The 21,697-nt window shown below is 41.9% G+C and overlaps 1 protein-coding gene across 3 annotated transcripts in view; it reads right to left on the bottom strand.

Annotated features, from left to right (window-relative positions):
- Positions 1-21,697, bottom strand: part of RALGAPA2 (Ral GTPase activating protein catalytic subunit alpha 2) — a 330,418-nt gene that overhangs the window by 282,439 nt on the left and 26,282 nt on the right. For all 3 annotated transcript variants that reach the window (XM_073672456.1, XM_073672457.1, XM_073672458.1), the window contains exons 2-4: positions 9,914-10,024; positions 5,828-5,877; positions 1,949-2,006 (exon numbers count right to left, since the gene is read on the bottom strand). In XM_073672456.1, the coding sequence (XP_073528557.1) occupies positions 1,949-2,006; positions 5,828-5,877; positions 9,914-10,024 (219 nt within the window). The remainder of the gene's footprint in view (positions 1-1,948; positions 2,007-5,827; positions 5,878-9,913; positions 10,025-21,697) is intronic.

Here is a 21,697-nt window from a genome sequence, read left to right as displayed (position 1 = left end):
GGATGTCGTCATGATCAGGTCACCGTGGCAAGGATCAGAACCCCGCGATGATCCAAGAGCAGAGGAGCTTCTGTCCCTCTGCCTGCTCGCTAAATGTTGCGATTGCAGCATTTAGGGGGTTAAATGCCGGGAGCGGTGCAGGCACGGCTCCTGGCACTGAGAGTCGGGTGTCAGCTGTCAGAATCAGCTGACACCCGGCAGCAATCGTGCGCACACGCAGGGACTGTGCGTGCAAAATAGCCTGGGCGTACTCGTTAAGTCCAAGGTTAGCAAGCACTTCCCCAACATGGACATACTGAGTATTTCCAAGGTCAGGAAGGGGTTAAGATTACATGTGTTATTTATCTAAAGTACATTAATAAAGTTAGTTTTATTTACCAAAAAATTATGCAAAAATGTTATGTTGCATTTTTGCACTTTCTATAGATGAAAAAAAAAAACGCTGGAAGAATTGACTCAATGAGATTATTAATAGTTGTCTGAGGAATGTTCTCCCACCCTGAAGGCACTTGAGCAAATCATCAAAACCCGCTGCTGGCAGCTCCTTTTGCAATTGCAGGCTAATGACGCCCCAGATGTGCTCGATGGGTGACAAGTCCAGAGACGCTGCAGGCCATAGGCCACGCTGGCTGCTCACAGTAACACAAACATGTGGCCTGGTGTTATCGAGTTGAAAACGGGACAGTATAGAAATTGCCGTACCACTGGTTCCATGACTGATCCTTTCTGCACTGCAAGTGTAATTAAACATCAGGCACTAAGCCTAAGGCGACAAACAGTGACTGCACAAACCACATCCATGCTCTCCAAGACAACCACGGTGCAGAGCAAGAAGCCAACGGAGGCTGGAATGGAAGTCCATCCTCTGCAGCGATGAGACCCACCTTTTGTCTTGGATGCAAAGAGCTGGACATTGGTCTGGAGACTATGTGAGCAACGACATGAATAGTCTGTCACGAGGGAATGTGAAAGTGTCCTAGGAAACGTTTTCTTTTTTTTTTTTTTAATGGCAAAGCCAGGCATTGTATTAATTTATTAAAAACAATTAACAACAAATATTTTTAATAGCATATTTACTTTGTAGCAGTTTTTTCCCACACCTGCCTAAAACTGTTGCACAGTACTCTATATATAATATATACTTTTTTTTTTTTTTTTTTAAATTACACGGTCTGTGTGTGACAAAGGCAAGCCTATGAGTCAACATAACATATTAAAAGCTAAAAAGTGCAATAACTTTGTGTTTCTTTTGAAAAAAACATTGGAAATACATGCAGTAGTTAAAGGGGTTGTCTGGGACTTTTATATTTATGGCCTATCTTTAGGATAAGTCTTTAACATGTGATCAGTGGGGATTGACACCCAGCACCCCCACCGATGAGCTGTTCCCGGGGCCAGCGGAGGCCAGATGTGCGCAGTTCTGGAGCTGAGAGCTGCATAGCGGCCACGGTTGGGTGCTGCCCTATACGTATCAATACGGGCGGATGTGCAGTACCAGGCTGCGGCCTCTTTGCCGAGCTCCAAAACTGAGCACATCTGGCTGCACAGACACTGGGAATAGGTCATCGGCAACGGTCCACCGACAGCCTATCCTTAGGATGGGTCATCAATAGGTTATCAATAGAAAAGCCCCGAACAATCTCTTTAATATAACTGATGTGTGCATACATGAAAGTCCACCTCTGACATTTTCACAGATGATGATCACATTTAAGATCACATGATCCTTATGGCAGCATAAACGGTTTTATCAGCGACAGATATGTTTCCATGATGAGAAATGAACCATTTGGCTGAATTGAAATGGGCATTTTATTCTGAATATAAAGCTGAACATTTTATAAACCATTTTATATCCAACTAAAATTATTTCAGAAATTACAGTGATAATAATTTAGTATTAAAAAAAAACTTGCAAAATTATGATCATCATCAACATGATTCTTACCTATACTATGGTACTGCCAGCGGTAGAAAATCCTTTCAGGTAGTAGTTGTAGAATTTTCTAGTAAAAAGAAGAGCAACAAAACAATTAATATGAAACATAGTTAAGTATTTTCATATGTTACATATACACACACATATATATATATATATATATAATAGTTTTTTTATATGTGTAAAAATCTGATAATCCTTAAGAGATTAATGTAAAATGCGAGATATGAAATAAAATGTACGAGATAATGTAGAAACTGCACACAGGCAGCCCTACATGTAATCGGACAACACAAGATTACTCCTCGCCTCTCAAGCGCTCTCCCTGACTCTCTACACTTTGGCTGCAGCAGTCACAGCCTGTATACCCTATGTGACCGCTGCAGCTAAAGACTGGCAGCAGCAGTCTTGTGCCGTTTATCGCTGAGGCCAGTGATTTGCTGCACAAGTCGGGATGTCTGCAGCCTGGAAAAATAGAAGTGAAGGGAGAAGTGTTGGGAGCGCGGGTGCTGGAACGCGGGTGCTAGTTTAGACGTTTGGCAGCCTATGTGCAGCTTTTTCAATATCTTGAACAGCCCCTATAACACGCGCTGAGAGCTGCACAGTATACCCACTATACTCCGGCTCATACTGGAGGGGAATCAGGACATTGCTGGTTTCACATTATTTTTGGAACATGCAGGTTACACAGGCCGAGCTTTCTTCTAGGTTGGCAGAATTTAATCAGTACTGTGACAATTGCACAGCTCAGCCCTTCAGGGACACAGCGGCCTCAGACGAGGAACTCAAATTACCAGGTAATTAACCCAATTCTCTAGATTTCTAATCCTGTTTGCAACCATGAAAGCTCAAGGCCATCATTATTATAACTGATAATCAATTCTGATTTACTAGTACACTATCCTCTTCTTAATTAACAGGCTATTTTGCACCTTTAACCCTCTTAATGACCAGGTTAAAATGATTTATTGACTGGCGAGTTTTATTATTTATTTTAGTTTTTTTGTCGCATTGCAGCAGATTTTTCACTGACATGGCTGTATAAGGCTTTATTCTATACAGGAGAAAGTATTTTATACTGACGCACTAGTTGGAGAGTACATATGAATTTGTGTGTAATCTATAATTAGATCATTGTTTTTGCTACGCAAATATAGATTAAAAAGGTGATTTTTGTGGGATTTAGGATTTTTTAGTTATTAAAATATTTTAGTTACAGATCTACAACGACAAAGTCATAATTTGTTCCCTATGACCTATGGGGGTTGTAGATTTTTATTATTATTTTTTTTTTTAGACAGTTTTTCTCTGTAACTTGGGCACCCATAGCAGTCCTATTTACAGGGACGTCTACTGTCATGACTTCAACCACTGGCATAGCAGATCCGGGTTTGTCAGGACACAGAAGCTATGCTATGTTGGGAAGACACACAGTCATCCCTTGGTGGAGTTCACTGCATGGTATCTATCAGAGGCATCAGCTTAACACCTGTCCTGATGTTTAATGAATGGCCAAACAGTATGTGAACACAGCCCAACATGGAGTGAGTGCATCCCTTCAATGGTCGGACAGCAGGTATGGAGATATAACTACACACAAGGTAGTACAATCACCGAGGTGAAGGTACTGTGCCCAGCAAATATTGTGCGTGGTCCTATTGGCCATACAACCAAGCATGCAAATGTATGGTGAAAAGCAGGAGAAATAGCCATGTAAAGTGTATGGCCGGCCTAATATTGAAAGGACACCTCAAACTCATAAGTCTGAGTTCAGGCCGACCGCAATCTGCAATCTACATACCAACATTTATTCTACAGCCTAGAAAGTAATATTACCAAGGTTAGTGCTGTGACCTCATCTCATGTTTTTGTTATACCTGAATGTGGAAGCCTCACTCGCTCAGTTATTCATACAGTACTAAGCATCAAAACATAACATTTTCTGATAAAAAGGTAAGTAAGAAGTAAACACGGCTTCTGCTATTCCATAATAAAACATATCACAAAAATAAGAGACTGCATGCAAAATTCCAGAATTCTACCATACAAGTGGCCTTGAGAGCAATGAATAAGCAGCTAGTAAGTGGTCCAAGCAAACCTGTCATCTAAAGAGGTTTTCCAGGACTATGTTTTTTTTCTATTGGCCTAAGAACTAATAGGCAGGTAGTTGCTAATCACCTGCCTGTCCTACCGGGTGCCGGCTCAGAGCAAACACGGACCGCTTTTGCCGGCGATTCTGCTGCTCCACGTCAGAGTAACGCTTCCACTCCGGGTCTGCTCTGTCGGCGGGGCGTGACTGCCGGCGTCATGCTGCAGTTAGGAAGCGGGGAGACGTCTGTCAATCAGCATGACATGGACAGTCACGCCCCGTCAACCGAGCAGAGCGCAAGAGAACCAGCTGTGCTGTCGGCATGATGTCAGTGGAAGCCGCAGCATTGCCAGCAGGAGAGGTCGGTGACCGCTTTGGAAAAGAGCAATGTATAACAGGCAGGTAGTTGGCAATTAACTGCCTGTTAGATTTTAAGCCCATAGTAAAAAAAAAAAAAAAATAGTCCTGGATAAGCCATTTAAAGGATTATTCTTATGTTTTTAGTGGATAAAATTGCAAAGTTCTTGGAAAAACTAAAGAGGGGAGGGAATTTTAATTTTTTTGCGCACTGCTTGCTGCCTAGATGACCAACCACCACTGCAGCAGCTACAAGCTCTTTCCACGAGAACTTATAAGCAATACTGTAATGCTCATCGAATCACTGGATCCGGCCGGGTTTAGTGACCTGCATTTCTCCGATGCTACAAAAACAAAGTTGCCTCAGCTTGAAGCATCAGAAAATACACAGTTCAGACCAGCGGCCCAACCATGCAATCAGTCAGTAGCGCACCACCACCTGGCAAACAGGAAGCCAGGAGGCAATGCACTCCTGAAACTAATTGTAAAGCTAGCTTGAAGGGGACCTATTATATCAAAAATCCTATTGACCTGTAGTGTCTGCAGGTTTATAGCCTTGTAAAGTCGTGCGGCCGCAGCACAGACGGCCGGACTATAGGGAGGAAATGATTTCCCTTCCTCCCAGCAGTACTGATGCACTGCTGAGCCGGATGTCAGACCGTGCACGGATTGTGTTTACAGACGCCGGTCACTATGTACTGAGCGGTGACTAAAGCAGAGCCGGCCGTGCCTGTATGACTGCAAGCTGGAGGCTGCCGGGAGGAATAAAGTTCATTTCCTTCTGGCAGTGGGGCTCTCAGTGTGGCAGCCTCATGGCTTTAGAACACTATTAACTGGCAGATTAACATGGTTTTGGTTTTTTACATGACGGGTTCCCTTTAAAGGCCAGCTTCAGGGGTCTGATAATTTGGGATGTCCTTAAAGGCCAATTTAGACAATGAATGACACAATGAAGTGTGAGACGCCAGCTGAAGACAGATATATGAGGAACAGTTGATCTGTTGTGCTGGATGATTTTCGGTCGTTGCTTTTACTTAAAGAGCTGTTCATGACAGATGACTGATGTGGGGGCTTTCATTTTTAGGGACCACTAGGCTAAGCTACAGATCATAGTAAATATCTGCAGTGAATGACCAGCATATAACACTGCATATCCCCTGAAAAATCCAAAGAAGTGCAAATGTGTGGGGAGTAAAAACTACCACTGCAATAAAAGTTCAGCTTAACAGGTTTTAGAATCTGGACCCAAATTGATCATCTGATTGTGTAACCATCTAACACAAGGACTGTCAAGAAGTGGAAGAACTCCTTTGAAGAAATAACTACTGATTAATCTATTAGTTCACATTACAACATCACAATGCGTGATATACAAGTATTGGCCAATATCGCTCGTGGAACCGGCTAAAGATCGTGTATATCATCGGAAGAAAAATACTTACTTCAAAAAGAAATAGGATGGAGTCCAGCTCCTCCCTTAGAGATTTATTCCCTGGAAAAAAAAACGTAATATTTAACAAAATATATGGACATTTTACACAACACAATATTCACAACAAAAAGATAAAATGATAGATACATGGGCAGGAGTCGCTGATTATTACTGGTGATAAGGGAGATAGGATTTATTCCTTTTTTGTAAAGAAAACATGGTAAAAAACAAACTGGTTTAATATAGAGTTTACCACAGATGTACAGTATCAGTACAATGCCACATGAGCAAAAGTGCATTTCCATTAATACTTTATATATTTTAAATTGAGAGATGTGACCACATCATAAAATACAGTGGTCAATGGCAAAAGAATACCACCTCTAAAAAGGATACACCAAGGATAAGAAGTACAAGTTAAGAATTACTTAATGGCAACTTGTTACTCGTTTTTATACACCTAAACCTTCACCATACAGTTATAATGGATGGTAGTAACTTTATTAAAGGGATTCTGTAGCATTTGCCCAAAACCCCATATAGTAAAGAATGAACTTATAACATTGTGATATCTGTACTTAGGAGTCATGCAGTCTGGTATCTAAGCACACTCATTCTTCATTAAGGTCTCACAAGAGGCATCTTGTAATAACATCACATCCATCAAGCCAGGCATGACACAGGACTCTCCAGGCTATCGACGCCTCCCATAGGACTCTCCAGGCTATCGACGCCTCCCATAGGACTCTCCAGGCTATCGACGCCTCCCATAGGACTCTCCAGGCTATCGACGCCTCCCATAGGACTCTCCAGGCTATCGACGCCTCCCATAGGAATCTCCAGGCTATCGACGCCTCCCATAGGAATCTCCAGGCTATCGACGCCTCCCATAGGACTCTCCAGGCTATCGACGCCTCCCATAGGACTCTCCAATAGTAATTTACAGTGGGGGAAATTATTTGATCCCTTGCTATTTTTGTAAGTTTGCCCACTGACAAAGACAGTCTAATTTTAAGGGTAGGTTAATTTTAACATTGAGAGATAGAATATCCCCCCCAAAAATTGAAGAAAATCACATTGTATAAATTAGATACTTTTTTTGCATTTTGCAGTGAGAAATAAGTATTTGATCCCCTACAAACCATTATGAGTTCTGGCTCCTAATCAACTAATTACCTGCATTAAAGACAGCTGTCTTACATAGTTACCTGTATAAAAGACTCCTGCCCACAGACTCAATTAATCAGTCAGACTCTAACCTCTACAACATGGGCAAGACCAAAGCGCTTTCTAAGGATGTCAGGAACAAGATCAAAGACCTGCACAAAGCTGGAATGGGCTACAAAACCATAAGTAAGACACTGGATGAGAAGGAGACAACTGTTGGTGCAATAAGAAGAAAATGGAAGAAATACAAAATGACTGCCAATCGACATCGATCTGGGGCACCATTGAAAATTTCACCTCGTGGGGTATCCTTGATCATGAGGAAAGTGAGAGATAAGCCTAATACTACACATGGGGAACTTTTTAATGATCAGTTGGGACCACAGTCACCAAGAAAAGCATTGGTAACACATTACACCTTAAAGGTTTAAAATCCTGCAGTACCCACAAGGTCCCCCTGCTCAAGAAGGTATATGTGCAGGCCCGTCTGAAGTTTGCCAATGAACACCTGGATGATTCTGTGAGTTATTGGGAGAAGGTGCTGTGATCAGATGAGACAAATATTGAGCTCTTTGGCATTAACTCAACTTGCTGTGATTGGAGGAAGAAGGATGAGTACAACCCTAAGAACATCGTCCCAACCGTGAAGCATGGTGGGGAAAACAATATGATATGGGGATGCTTTTCTGCAAAGGGGACATGGCGACTGCACCATACCGAAGGGAAGATGGATGGGGTCATGTATCACAAGATTTTGGCCAACAACCTCCTTCCCTCAGTAAGAGCATTGAAGATGGGTCGTGGCTGGGTCTTCCAGCAAGACAATGACCCAAAACATACAGCCAAGGCAACAAAGGAATGCCTCAAAAAGAAGCACAGTAAGGTCATGGAGTGGCCTAGCCAGTCTCCAGACCTTATTCCCATAGAAAACTTATGGAGGGAGTTGAAGCTCCGAGTTGCCAAGCGACAGCCTCAAAATCTGAATGATTTAGAGATGATCTGCAAAGAGGAGTGGACCAAAATTCCTCCTGACATGTGCACAACCCTCATCATCAACTACAAACAACGTCTGACTGCTGTGCTTGCCAACAAGGGTTTTGCCACCAAGTATTAAGTGTTGTTTGTCAGAGGGATCAAATACTTATTTCTCACTGCAAAATGCAAATAAATTCATCTAATTTATACAATGTGATTTTCTTGATTTTTTTTGGGGATATTCTATCTCTCAATGTAAAAATTAACCTACCCTTAAAATTATAGACAGTTCATATCTTTATCAGTGGGCAAACTTACAAAAACAGCAAGGGATCAAATACTTATTTCCCCCACTGTACATGCTTTACACAGTATGCTGTAAGTTAATTTTCTACATTGTGCAGCATTATACAGAGGAATTTATACACTACTATTACCTTCAAGGATTAAAACTAGTGCAGTAATAAAATATACTAACTTCATCAAAAGAAGCAGCCCATCACTAACTTTCAGGACTGCTTTGTGCAGGTCTCTGTGCACATTAGGACATTACTAATTGTGTCAGCGTCACAGACATCATGAAATTCAGGCCGGTTGGTCAGTATAGAAAACTTTCTTTTACTCAAACTCTGCAGCGTTTGGTAGACAATATAGCTAGAAGAAAGAGTAATGAAGAAAAAAAGTCCATGCACATAGAGAAGAGTCTGCTGGGCAGCTCCTGCTGGCCACTTCCCACCCAACTAGACATGATTGACAGGTCACTACCTATAATGCAAATAGTGAGAGACCCATTAATAAAACCAATGGGAATGGGGAAAAACGAGTGGGAGCCTCAACTAGCCTGGGCTAGTATTCAATTCAGGATTTTCTCTAAAACTATCTAAGTATAAGGCTTCATTCAGAGTCCCTGAATCATGTACGTGTTCTGTGTTTTTTACATATAGAACATATACCCATTATAACCTGTGGGGCTGTTCTTACATCTGTATTTTTCATTCCACAAAAAACAACACTGCGCTGTATCCGTTTTTAATCACAGTCACAGACCAAAATTACCCATACAAGTTTTTAAGACCCTGAAAATCACTGACAACTCACGGATGGCATCAGTGTAATATCTGTCTGCAGTCCCTGATTAACATTGTAACGAATAGGAGAAACTTTGCAATTTAGTTTTTTATTTTTGATTAGTGAAAATCACTGATGAAACTCTGATGGGAAAAACTGAAACATTGATGAAAAACCGATGAACAACTGTCTGTGTTTTTATATAAGAGAAAAATCATTGACATCTGAATGAGGGAGGCCTAAAACAGTTGTCTACAATGAGAACCTGTCTGGATTTCATACTGACAGGTTCCCATTTAGTATACTCTTATAATACGGAAGAGAGACTTGCTAGACTAAAACCACGTTCACACGGTCAGTATTTTACATCAGTATTTGTAAGCCAAAACCAGGAGTGGGTGATAAATGCAGAAGTGGTGACGTGTTTCTATTATACTTTTCCTCTAATTGCTCCACTCTTGGTTTTGACTTACAAATACTGATGTAAAATACTGACCAAATACTGAATGTGTGAACGAGTCCTGCTTCTCCCACCCACTCGGAGCGACAGCTCAGCCTATATAATGGCTAGTCCAAGATCGGCCGCCAATCACTCTGTATCGGCAGGGCTAGCAGGAGCCATACACTTTCTCTATGGCAGCATATAAACAGTTAAGAAAATACAGAAACAAATCCTAAAAATAAAATGCAGTGACAGTGTCACATAGTAAGAGCAGATAGAGCAAAGAAAGGTAAACTGATCTGTGAGTTTAGCCAACCCCAAACTAGAGCTGCTGAAGGTGCTGAAAGTGTCAGGGTGCGAAGTAGTGAAGCCATTAGTGATGGCACAGATATGTACAGATCTGGGCACAAGACCCGGGCATACAGGGCAGACATCAGGGCATACCTTTTAGCTTTAAGCTACTTTCCAGTGTAATGAAATTTTCATAGAAGATAAAATAAATCTGAGAATAGTGGTCTTCAAAGAATTGCTTCAATTCACTCCTCTCCTGAATATCTGGGGGGGGGGAAAAAAAAAGATTGATTATTGCAAAATTTACAGCTAGATTCACTGCATACATTTAACAACCACTAATAGGCCCTTTAAAAAGTATGTATCCCAATAGAGGAGAGCCCCTCAATCTAGACCCCCATTAGCCTTGCGGGGGCATATAAACCTCTATAATTTCTCGTGTATAGAAGAAGATTTTGAGGTTCACAGATGTGGCCATTTTTTTTTAGCCATTGGGTGCATATCACATTAACAGAAGGCAGAAGGACACCCGTCAGACAGCTCTTCCTGGCACACACGTTATGTGTAGGGCACTGATGCCCCTGGAGCAAAGTCTTTACTCATCTCTGGGCCCCTCTGATATGCGGTGGATAAAATGTACAATCCCTTTAAAAGACAATGTTGGCAGCCACTCCTTGCAAGGAGCAAGCTCAGCCGAGGGCGGTCTCTGTGCCATTACAAGGTATCTATATTGGTACATGAGTCTGATGGACACATAACTAAAGCGGCAGAACAGTTTTCCAGCTCGCCATGGCAGCCTGAGCTCAATGACAAGGCAACAAGGCGGACATGTGTGAAAATCCCACATAACATGGAAGGAAACAGAAATGTGATGCAATATGCTCTCAGAATGCAGAAAACTATCCTGGCTGTAGGAGTGGTTTACTACATACAAGAAAGAGGATGAATCACTCAAGGATTTACATTGGACAAGCTGAAGTGGGTACATATATTTAGTACATGACAGACGAGAAAAACAAGTGTCTAATTAATGTGAAGTGCTGCGTGGCTATTACTACATTTTTAGGAGTTTTAATAGAACATTATTTCAAAATGCAGTAATAAGTTACTAAGATTCCCCTCCCCCTACTGCCAACATCGGCCAGCGACTGGTCCTAAAGGGCACAGCTTAGGACTATTCGGGCATCCCTAGGTCAGACATTTAGGCACCACCTCATCAAGACTGGCGATGTCCACACAGGTCTGGATGAGGGTGCGCGGTGGTGTCAGACGCTGCAAATTCATTATGAGACGCACACGTATCTTAAAAGTGGTGAGGCGCTCGGCACAAATCTTACTCCAGTCTGAGACACCAGTAACACTCCTGACATAAGTTACACCACAGCTCGTCACAAAATAGACACATTGTGGCGTCAGGTCCCAGTCCCTCCTCCACTCAGCCCATTCTGGTGGTACTGGGCGAAACTGGCGTCAAAATTACAAAAGTAGCAAACATTTTACGACTTTTCAGAGCCTTAAGTGATATCCATGTGGAACACAGGATACTTCCAGTCTGGCATCTTATCCGGTCCAGATGACGTGCTCAACCCAAGTCGCGTCTCTGGACACGGGCATCTGCTGGATCATACTGCCCATATGGGCTGATGACAGCTGTCAGCAATCAAATAATCTCCTATTGATTGGTCTACTATCAAATAAAAACCTGGTCTTGTGACTTTGAGCCACTTCCCTTGTCAAAGCCACCGAAAAAACGTGTGTCGTGAATCAGCTGCTGGTGTGAGGTCTGTATACACATGATACATATCTTTACTAGTTATATAACCATTTATATGACTATGCAATGTTATTTTCTGGTATTTTAGCACTATCGGTTTATCATACTAACAAATCAGGAATAGCACTATGCACTTTATATTTATTTCCTGTGATACTTTGATGCAATAGTACATGGCCATTAATAACGTGCACTTTGTGCAATTATATATTCATGAGCTGCCATTTTGATAAGTAAATAATACCGTACCTCCACCACTTGATGTATATAACATTTCAATATTTTTGCTGTGCATTATCCCCCTTGTTGTTTTTTTGTTATCTGGTTTTAATATATACATTGATTGAATAAAGATTTATATTAATTCTGAATATTATGGTTATGTATCTTCTTATAGGCTTATATAATATCCACAAGGGCCAGAACCCATCATGAGGGCAGGATCCAGACCTCAAGCCTTAAAGTGGTAGCCAAGAATTTGTGAATGGTGTTAGCAGATTAGTTATAGGACCCTCAGCTATATGGCATTTAGGTCATACCTGTGGATATGCCATAAATGCTAAAGATACTAATACTCCATAAATACATAGGTGGCCATCCTAAAAATACATCTTCACAATCAAAAGTAACCACGGGCTCCCATACCCCAACATAAAGTCTCCTCTGAGTACCATTAGTAGCAAATTACTTAAAGGGAACCTGTCACCAATAGAAAAGGTATCTACCTGCAGAAATAGGGTCAAGCTGCATGTAAATATCGCTTAAATCCTATATATCCGGCTTACTGGAGCAGCGGCTACAGAGAAAAAATTAAGGCATATTCTCCCTGCATCTTCTTGCTTTCAGTCATCGGGACGGTGCAGGGTGCTGTTCCAGTTATCAGTCACTCACTATACAGTGAGGGCAGCTGTAATCAGTCTCCAGCACTTCTACTGTTCTGCAGCAGGTGCAGTGTGCGTGTGCAGAGCAGGCTGTCAACCAATGTGCAGGGGGAGTGATCACAGCCCCCAAAGTATAGTAAAAAGTCACAGCAACTGCCCCCCACACACACCACTCAGATGACTGGAAGCAATTTGTAACCCTATTTATCTGCAGGAAAATAGCATTGCTGGTAGTGAAAAGTTAATTTTAAAAAGAATGGAAAAGCTTTTATGATGATACTATCTCTTAGAGTATCTTGGGGCATCCCTCTATTCTTTTCCCGGTTACTGCTCTCTGCACATTCACCTGCTCCCTCCCATCATCTACAGTCATCTTATCTTCACTCTCTCTCAAAGGAAAATCGGTCACCAAGTTTTTGCGACATCATCTTGAAGCAGCATGACGTAGGGGCAGAGACGCAGATTTCACCAATATATCACTTACTGGGCTACTTGCCGCAGTTATGATAAAATCACAGTTTTACCTGCTCAGCTCGGTATTACCCCACCCATATCACTGATTGACAGCTTTCTGTGTATACTGTGCATAGGCAGAAAGCTGCCAGTCAGTGGTGGGGGTGGGACTACATGGCAGTAGGTTTACTAGTCCTCTAGTGATAATCTCCTGCTGATAGGAGTGTTAGCAAAACTACAGCAAGTAGCGAGAGTGACCCAGCTCTGTAATCAGTGTCTCTGCTGCTCATATTACCTCCCAGTCATGGTGCCAAACTCTGCACCCAGGACTGAAGACACTACTGTAATGAAGACCCATCTGCTCTCCGGACAGTCTGCTTCAGTAAACAATGATATGCCCCATGGGAAAATGCTGCAGTTCCTGGGTGTTGTGGGTTTTTCCTTGCGCAGTGTGTGACTGTCCAATCACAGCTGACAGTGTCAGATTGTGTAAGGACACACCCCTTTGTAATCAAGAATGGTAACACCCAGTTGTACATTTTTATACATTTCCAGAAGGAACAAGCCAGCAAAAGCTCAACAAATATAAGGGCCAATATTGGGATTTCATGGGGAGTACGATTATTTACATTATTCTTCACACATATGGAAAGTGAGAGCTCGCTGTGAGAGACTGCTCGCTGTGAGAGACTGCTCGCTGTGAGAGACTGCTCGCTGTGAGAGACTGCTCGCTGTGAGAGACTGCTCGCTGTGGGCACCTGCCCCGCTCTTCTCATGCTCTAGTTTAGATCCTTCCCCCATTATTCCAACACTCTCCTGTAAGACACACTTGTCTAGACGGAAGCTTTTCATGTCTTACAAGGAACAGATTCTTGTCAAAACAGAGATGAAAAGGAAATTAAGCAAATGTTTACTAGAAGAAATGGCAGTGGCCTAATTAGAGCAGATGTTACATAATCCTCCGGCACACGCTCATTTCCTAACTCTATGAAGCTCTCTACCGGTGACACACTGTGTATGCACACAGCCAGGTACTCTCAGTAGGGTTTCCTGCCTACAAAGCCTGGGAATAGGTCTAATCATATGCCAGGACTCCCCCCATCAGATATGATGCACACAAAGGACGCTGCGCCAAAATGGTAATTCTCACTATATCTGGCTATGGCCTACTGCTAGGCTATGCCATAACCTTTACATAGAGGGCGATACTGGAGCACTCACCGCCACTGATTCTAAAAGGAACTGTATCAATATTCAAGTTAAAGGGGGTCAAATGACTGGTCAAACCAAGCACAGGTGCTCGGTGCACCCTTGGTGTAACCAAGCAGTTCAGTGCACCAGCTCACCTACTACAGCATCAATAAGTAATGGAATATCACGCAATAAACTATCACACAGCTCCAAATCCATGTACTACTGATTTAATTAAGGAATCCACAACACTTTTCAAAACAGTTCAGATTTTTTTCCATGCAAATTTGAAGGTGGAAAAAAAAAAAAAGAAAAAAGTTTCCTGTAGTTTATCGACGTGACATGGACTCACATATAATCTCCAGAACACTGTATATTATAAAAAAAGAAAAATCCACAGGTAGCATACAGAAATTGTAAGTGATTTTTTTTTTTATTATAAATCTGTAGTGGATTTTTCTGCTCCTATTTAATCATGTGATCTCCCGGGGTACAGGCGAGGGACGGCCACATTGCTGCCATTGTGCAGTGAAGATATGCAGAATACACTCCGTACCTTACATATTATTTTATATGAAGATGGTGTCTCAGGAATTATGCTGTGATGGAAATAAGATGCAATTACATCTGAGAATATGTACAGTGACAGGTATCGTACGATACTTACAGACACATTATTTCCATGTCCGCCTAACAGGCTTTGGCCACATATGCAAATCAACAAAAAGTTATGCAAGAAAAACAACATATCCCTTTAATAAATGTCCCTCCCCCACTACATGTGATCTGGAGAAGAAGAATTCTGCTTTTAGTCAGGTTGATAACCAAGAGACAGCTTTCCTGGGAACACTTATCAGGCCAACAATCACCCGACAAATGAGTCAAATGCTGGTATGTCTGCTGTGGTTTATTAGCTGGTATATATGATTGTTCCTGAAGGAATAAGAGCTGCTGCTGAAAACAAATAGGGTATATTCCATGTATACAGGTTGATATTATTAGCCATCGTTCTGTGAATATTAATGTATGGTCGGCCGGTCTAAACAGGCCATTAAACGACCACGGATTAGCTTGCTTGTGGCCGATCGTCAATACGTGTAGACCCAGCATAATGGGCTCTGACAAAACACGCTAATAAAGTACAATTTCTGATTTGGTCTTACATTAAAAGGAATCCATCTCCATAGATTATTTTAAATGAAAGGAAGCGTTACCAGTGTGAGACATGTAATGACTGACAGTCTGCTCTCCTGATCTACATGTCTCACACTGGTAATGTCCACTTTCATTTATAATAATCTCTGGAGGCAGATTCTCGGGGAGATCTGTGTCCGGCCTGTAGATCTTAAGAACTCATTTACAATTGAGAAACACATGGATTTCTCTGGAATAAGACATCAGATCTCAGATATCAAGGTATCATTTTATTCAGCTTCCTATGACCTACATGTTCATATAGAAGGTTTAAGGGGCTTGATCCTACTGACAGATTCCATTTAATATTCAAAGACAGTCTTACCAGAAGTGCAAGAAGTAAATGAGCACGCTGGCCATTCAGTCGTGTTATTGTAAGATAAGCAGATCCATTTGCTCATTACATCCTCTTCCTTCACAGACGACTTACATGAAAAATCAGCAACGCAAACAAAGCAGAACAGTGAAAAGGGTCAAGAGAAAGCTAAAGAGCAAGCTTCCTCACATTTTCCTGTCCGGGACCAATTATATCCTGCGGTCCACGTGCTTCTTAGGAGATGCCCACAGCTGGGGAGCAGTTTATGGGTAATCCACGTGTTGAGGGCAGAATTCACATGTGAATTTTGAGGCAACAGCTAGAAAACACACTTATGGCCTCACACGCAGCAGTAGTCCGGCGTAATGTTCTCCGGATACGTAACCGATCGTGCAGCTTATAGGTCCATACTATGCACCGCTTTTAGCATTAATTTTTATTGGTGGATTAATATATTCCATCATATTAATTTGTGTCAGGCAGCAACTATGTGACCATCACCAGTGGTTTCAGAAACTGGATCCGCAGTGATCGGCTGATCTATGGGACGGCTTAGTTTTAATATGGAGTTGTCCATTGGAGATCAACTATATTTATGTCTCATCGCTGTTCTACAAGCATCTTCCAATTATCAGCAGCAATTACATCTTTGCAGACATCTGCCATTTAGCCATCACCTTTTTGAAGGTGACTTGTGTAGGGATTGTAGATTAAGTCTATGACGTCAGTGTACCAGCTAAGTTTCACTGCAGGACGTGCCGCATCATCCATCAGCCAATGTCCTTCCTGTATTACTCCAATATCTGCTTTTGGTTTTGAGATTCAGTATCATGATCAAATATTTCAGGATTACTTGTGATTGTACCAGGGTTTTATATTTTTTACTGCCATTGTAACTGTCTATGCTGGAACATTATCCATATATTAAATGATACATATTAGATGGCATAGCACAAAAAAGACCTTTTATTATAACCACAGATGGCGCAGTTCAATCCAATTTGCGTCTCTGGTCTTGATCTGGCGCCTCCTCTCTTCCTACAATCGCCGTCCTCCTTCCCTGTTTCATGTAGATGAGGAATCCTACGTCTTCTACACAGCGTCCCCACATGAAGCTCCTGTGCAGGCGCACTTCTCTCTGCCCTGCGAGGGGAGAGCAAAGTACTGTAGTGCGCATACGCCGGCTTTACATCCACGTCAACAGCGCTTTTTGACCTTTTTCCCCACTTCAGTATATGGCTCTTTCCTTGGCAGGGCAGACATTAGTCCGCATGTGCAGAAGCACGATTGGGGGACACTGTGTGGTGGAAGTAGGACGCGTCATCCACATGAAGCAGGGGAGGAGGGACAGCGATTGTAGGAAGAGAGGTGGTGTTGGCTCAGACCGTGCCTTCTAGGAGTATAATAAAAGGTATTTTTTGAGCTATGCAGAGCAGATTGGGGACATAATACAGCTTACTAGAATGCTGTAAAAGAGTCCTTAAACGTTGTGGCTATACTTTATATTGGGAAAAGCTGGTGACAGGCTCTCTTTAAAGGGGTTGTCCCACAAGCAAAGTTAATTTTAATCAACAGATATTGAAATAAAAGTAAATACCACAATTGGATATGTTAAAAAATGTTCGTGTGCGGAGACAATCTGATAAATATGTTATTTGCCATTTTCAACCATGCAGAACTGCTGTAGCTCACAGACGCACATACACAGCTACCTGGTCAGGGGAAAAAGTATAAGTCCATATACTGGTGACACTATAGGGACTCTCAGCTGGCTATTTGTGTGAGGGAACACATTTCCCAGCCTGTTTGTTTTATCATAGGAGCGAGTGTTTCTTATGTTACCAGTTCTGTGAGCTCATCATAAATCAAGTCAGTGACATAAGAGCTCAGCAGCTAAAAGGAGCTCTGCTAGAAGTATCCTTGTTATTTCAAAAAGGGGGATAGCTAAGAGGGCACATGGGGATAGGGGTTGCCATCATGAAACAACCCCTTTAAAGATAAATAAATCCTCGTGTTAGCAAGGTCCTTACATGAACCTTAAGAATTAATATGTTGCAGCAATGTAAAGTACAACAGTTAAGTGGTACTCTAGCTTGAAAAATAAAACAGGCAGATATACTATTTGGTAATAGAACTATGGTATATAAGCAAAGATGCCCCGGTCCCCATAAATCAGCATTGATGCTGGAATTTCCACTTGCAACTTGTCAGTTAATACTGTGTGTTAAGGGGGCTGGCTCACTGGCTAATTTTAATATCTAAGCCCACTCTGTCAGGACCAATGCATAAGTAGAGAGAGGGGCTGGTTATTGAAAGTCAGTAAGCCCCCAGGTCTCATGAAGATTCATGAAGCGGACTCCTGTGTCAAAAAAGCCAGAAGTGGAGCTGCCGGGACAAACACACAATGACAACTAGAGATTGAGGAGTCTATCAATTGAATTGGATTTTTAAGTGACATACAGTTCTGCTCAAAAGTTTACATACCCCGGCAGAATTTTCGCTTTCTCGGCCTTGTTTCAGAGAATATGAATGAAAAAACTTTTCTCCACTCATGGTTATTGGTTGGGTGAAGCCATTTATTGTCAAACTACTGTGTTTTCTCTTTTTAAATCTTAATGACAACCAAAAACATCCAAATGACCCTGATCAAAAGTTCACATACCCTGGTGATTTTGGCCTGATAACATGCACAGAATTTGACTCAAATGGGTTTGAATGGCTACTTAAAGGTAACATCCTCACCTGTGACCTGTTTGTAATCAGTGTGTGTGCATAAAAGCCGAGTGAGTTTCTGGGATCCAGACAGACTCTTGCATCTTTCATCCAGTCACTGACATTTCTGGATTGTGAGTCATGGGGAAAGCAAAAGAATGGTCAACGGATCTACGGGAAAAGGTAGGTGAAATGTATAACACAGGAAAGGGATGCAAAAATATATCCAAAGAATTGATAATGCCAGTCAGCAGCGTTCAAACTGTGATTAACAAATGGAAAGTCAGGGGCTCTGTAAAAACCAAAGCTGTGGAGTCGGAGTCGGAGCCCATTTTGGTGGAGTCAGAGTCGGTATAAAATGAACCAACTCCGACCCCTAAAATATATAATAAATTGGGTACAGTAGTTCAATGCAGTTTGTGGGGAATATTTTTTCATAAGAATTTGTGAAAGTTATGAAATGTCCTGTAAATGTCTGTCCTATTCCTGATCTGAGGGTCTAGACTTTTACCTGAGATGAATCTGTGTTACAGTAAATTTATCACTTAAACATGAGCAATGTATGAGGGAGTCGGAGTTGGAGTCAGTATCATGGAAATTGAGGAGTCGGAGGCTTAGCTTACCGACTCCACAGCCCTGGTAAAAACCAAAACCACGGTCAGGTAGACCAACAAAAATTTCGGCCACAACTGCCAGGAAAATTGTTCGGGATGCAAAGAAAAACCCACAAATAACATCAGCTGAAATTCAGGACTCTGAAAACTAGCGGTGTGGCTGTTACAAGATGCACAATAAGGAGGCACTTGAAGAAAAATGGGCTGCATGGTCGAGTCACCTGAAGAAAGCCATTACTGCGCAAATGCCACAAAGGATCTCGTCTACAATACGCCAAACAGCGCAGAGACAATCCTCAAAACTTATGGAACAAGGTAATTTGGAGTGATGAGATCAAAATTTAACTTTTTGGCCACAACCATAAATGTTACAATAGGAGAGAGGCCTATGATGAAAGGAACACCATTCCTACAGTAAAGCACGGAGGTGGATCGCTGATGTTTTGGGGATGTGTAAGCTACAAAAGACACAGGAAACTTGGTAAAAGTTGAAGGAAAGATGAATGAAGCACGTTATCAGAAAATACAGAGGCAAATTTGCACTCATCAGCCCGGAAGCTGCGCATGGGACGTACTTGGACGTTCCAACATGACAACGATCCAAAACACAAGGCCAAGTCGACCTGTCATTGGCTACAGCAGAACAAAGTGAAGGTTCTGGAGTGGCCATCTCAGTCTCCTGACCTCAATATCATTGAGCCACTCTGGGGAGATCTCAAGCGCGCAGTTCATGCTAGACAGCCCAGGAATTTACAGGAACTGCAGGCTTTTTGCCAAGAAGAATGGGCAGCTTTACCATCTGAGGAAATAAAGAATCTCATCCACAACTACCACAAATAACTTCAAGCTGTCATTGATGTTAGAGGGGCAATACACGGTATTAATAACTGGGGTATGCAAACTTTTGATCAGGGTCATTTGGATATTTTTGGTTGTCATTAATATTTAAAAAGAGAAAACACAGTAGTTTGACAATAAATGGCTTCACCCGACCAATAACCATGAGTGGAGAAAAAGGTTTTTTTTGTTATCATTCATATTCTCTGAAACAAGGCCAAGAAAGGAAAAGTTCTGCCGGGGTATGTAAACTTTTGAGCACAACTGTATCTTCTTATTTTAAACGCATATACAGATACATTATTCAAGAGAGATAATCTTTGCAAATTCCCTTAATCCAGAATCCAATGAACATGATTGGAGCCAGATGATTAGTGATTGTGAATCAGACTCATACAAAAAAAGTACATAAAACTGGTTTTCCCACAAACATATCCACACGTTAGAATCAGTCTTCCCCAAACTCCCGTCCTCACGGCCCCCAACAGATAATGTTTTCAGGATTTCCTTAGTATTTCACAGGTGATGGAATTATTAAGGCATCAGAAACTGCCACAGGTTCTCTCACATGTGCAATACTAAGGAGATCCTGAAAACATGATCTGTTGGGGGCCGTGAGGACAAGAGTTTGGGGAACACTGAGATAGAGGATCGTGGGAGTCCCAACGACCCCTGTGTGACTGCAGTGGAAGTGATCATGTGCATGTCTACAGGAGTTGTGGTCACACATGCTCACTACTGCTCTATTCACATAGGGGCTTTGGACTCCCCGCTTTCATGATTAGTGGAGGTCGCAGTAGCCAGACCCCCAGCAATCATATATTTATCATCACCATGTGGATATGTGATAAACTTTAAGGGATTAGTTTGACAATGTTTATGAGGAAAGTTCAAAATAACAATTAGCAAATCCCGGAGTCAATCCCCTAGTGCGTCTGATGCCTAACCTACAGGGCTGTTTTCTGCAGATCGCTATGCAAGGCGATATTGCCTGGCCACTAATACGGCACTGTTTTTGCCACCGTATGAAAATGGGGAAGAGAAAGTAAATACCTGAGAGAGCAGATGATTTTTCTCCCTTTGTAGTAGACTAATCTCTTGAATTAAGAATTAAAGAGAACAGTTAAAAAAATAGTACTTTGATCAACTTGCCAAATCCTATAGAAGGCTAATGCGATTTTCTAGGCCAAAGTAGCTCAGAATGTGTTGGAATTGCACTCTGCAGAACTGGATTTTTTTTAGTGGTCCAAAAACCCATCTATAGAGCGTAGAAGGTTAATTCAGCAGTCATCGAGAACGGGATTTGTTCTGCAGGTAGCGGCATCAGAAGAGCACAATCAACAATGACGAAAGCATTCAAGACTTCTCACGTCTTCAGAAACATGACTGCAAGAAAAAGTTTTGGAAGGGGGTACAAGCCATAGATGGTTAGATAGAAATCTGCCTCCATGCCTAGAATAAAAACAAAAAAACTAACGAGCTCAGTGACAAAACTGTAATGTAATCTAATGTAATTGCAGAAGGACAAGCGCCAGCTCCGCTACCACGATGCCCTATTACTGGCAGTATGCTGAATACACAGCAAGCAGGTAACAAAACAGAAGAACTCGCCTAACAGAAATATTAAGAAAAAAAGCCTGAAAAGAAGGATTTCTTACACCCCGCAGTCACCACCTATTGGCTTTTCCCTTTGTGTCACTTAAGTGAATTTTATCTGCACAGAACAATTTATTACAACTGACTTTCTACACACCGAACTCTTCCGCGTAATTGCTGCACTAACCACTGTAATTCACGGAGTACTCTATCTCCCACTGGGTACCATTAGAGTGAGCCCACACCAGGGCATTTAGCCCAGCGGGTACAGCATGGCAGAGAGGAGATGCTTTAAATCACACTTATTTTCTTCCTTTAAAAGAGGAGGCTTGAGTTATTTTCATACAGCTGACCTTTACTATAGCATCT

This window comes from Phyllobates terribilis, unplaced genomic scaffold, assembly GCF_046119375.1.
Source record: "Phyllobates terribilis strain yellow unplaced genomic scaffold, ASM4611937v1 Scaffold_3__8_contigs__length_932513732, whole genome shotgun sequence".
Lineage (NCBI taxonomy): Eukaryota > Metazoa > Chordata > Amphibia > Anura > Dendrobatidae > Phyllobates > Phyllobates terribilis.
This window is presented reverse-complemented; position numbering and strand designations above follow the sequence as displayed.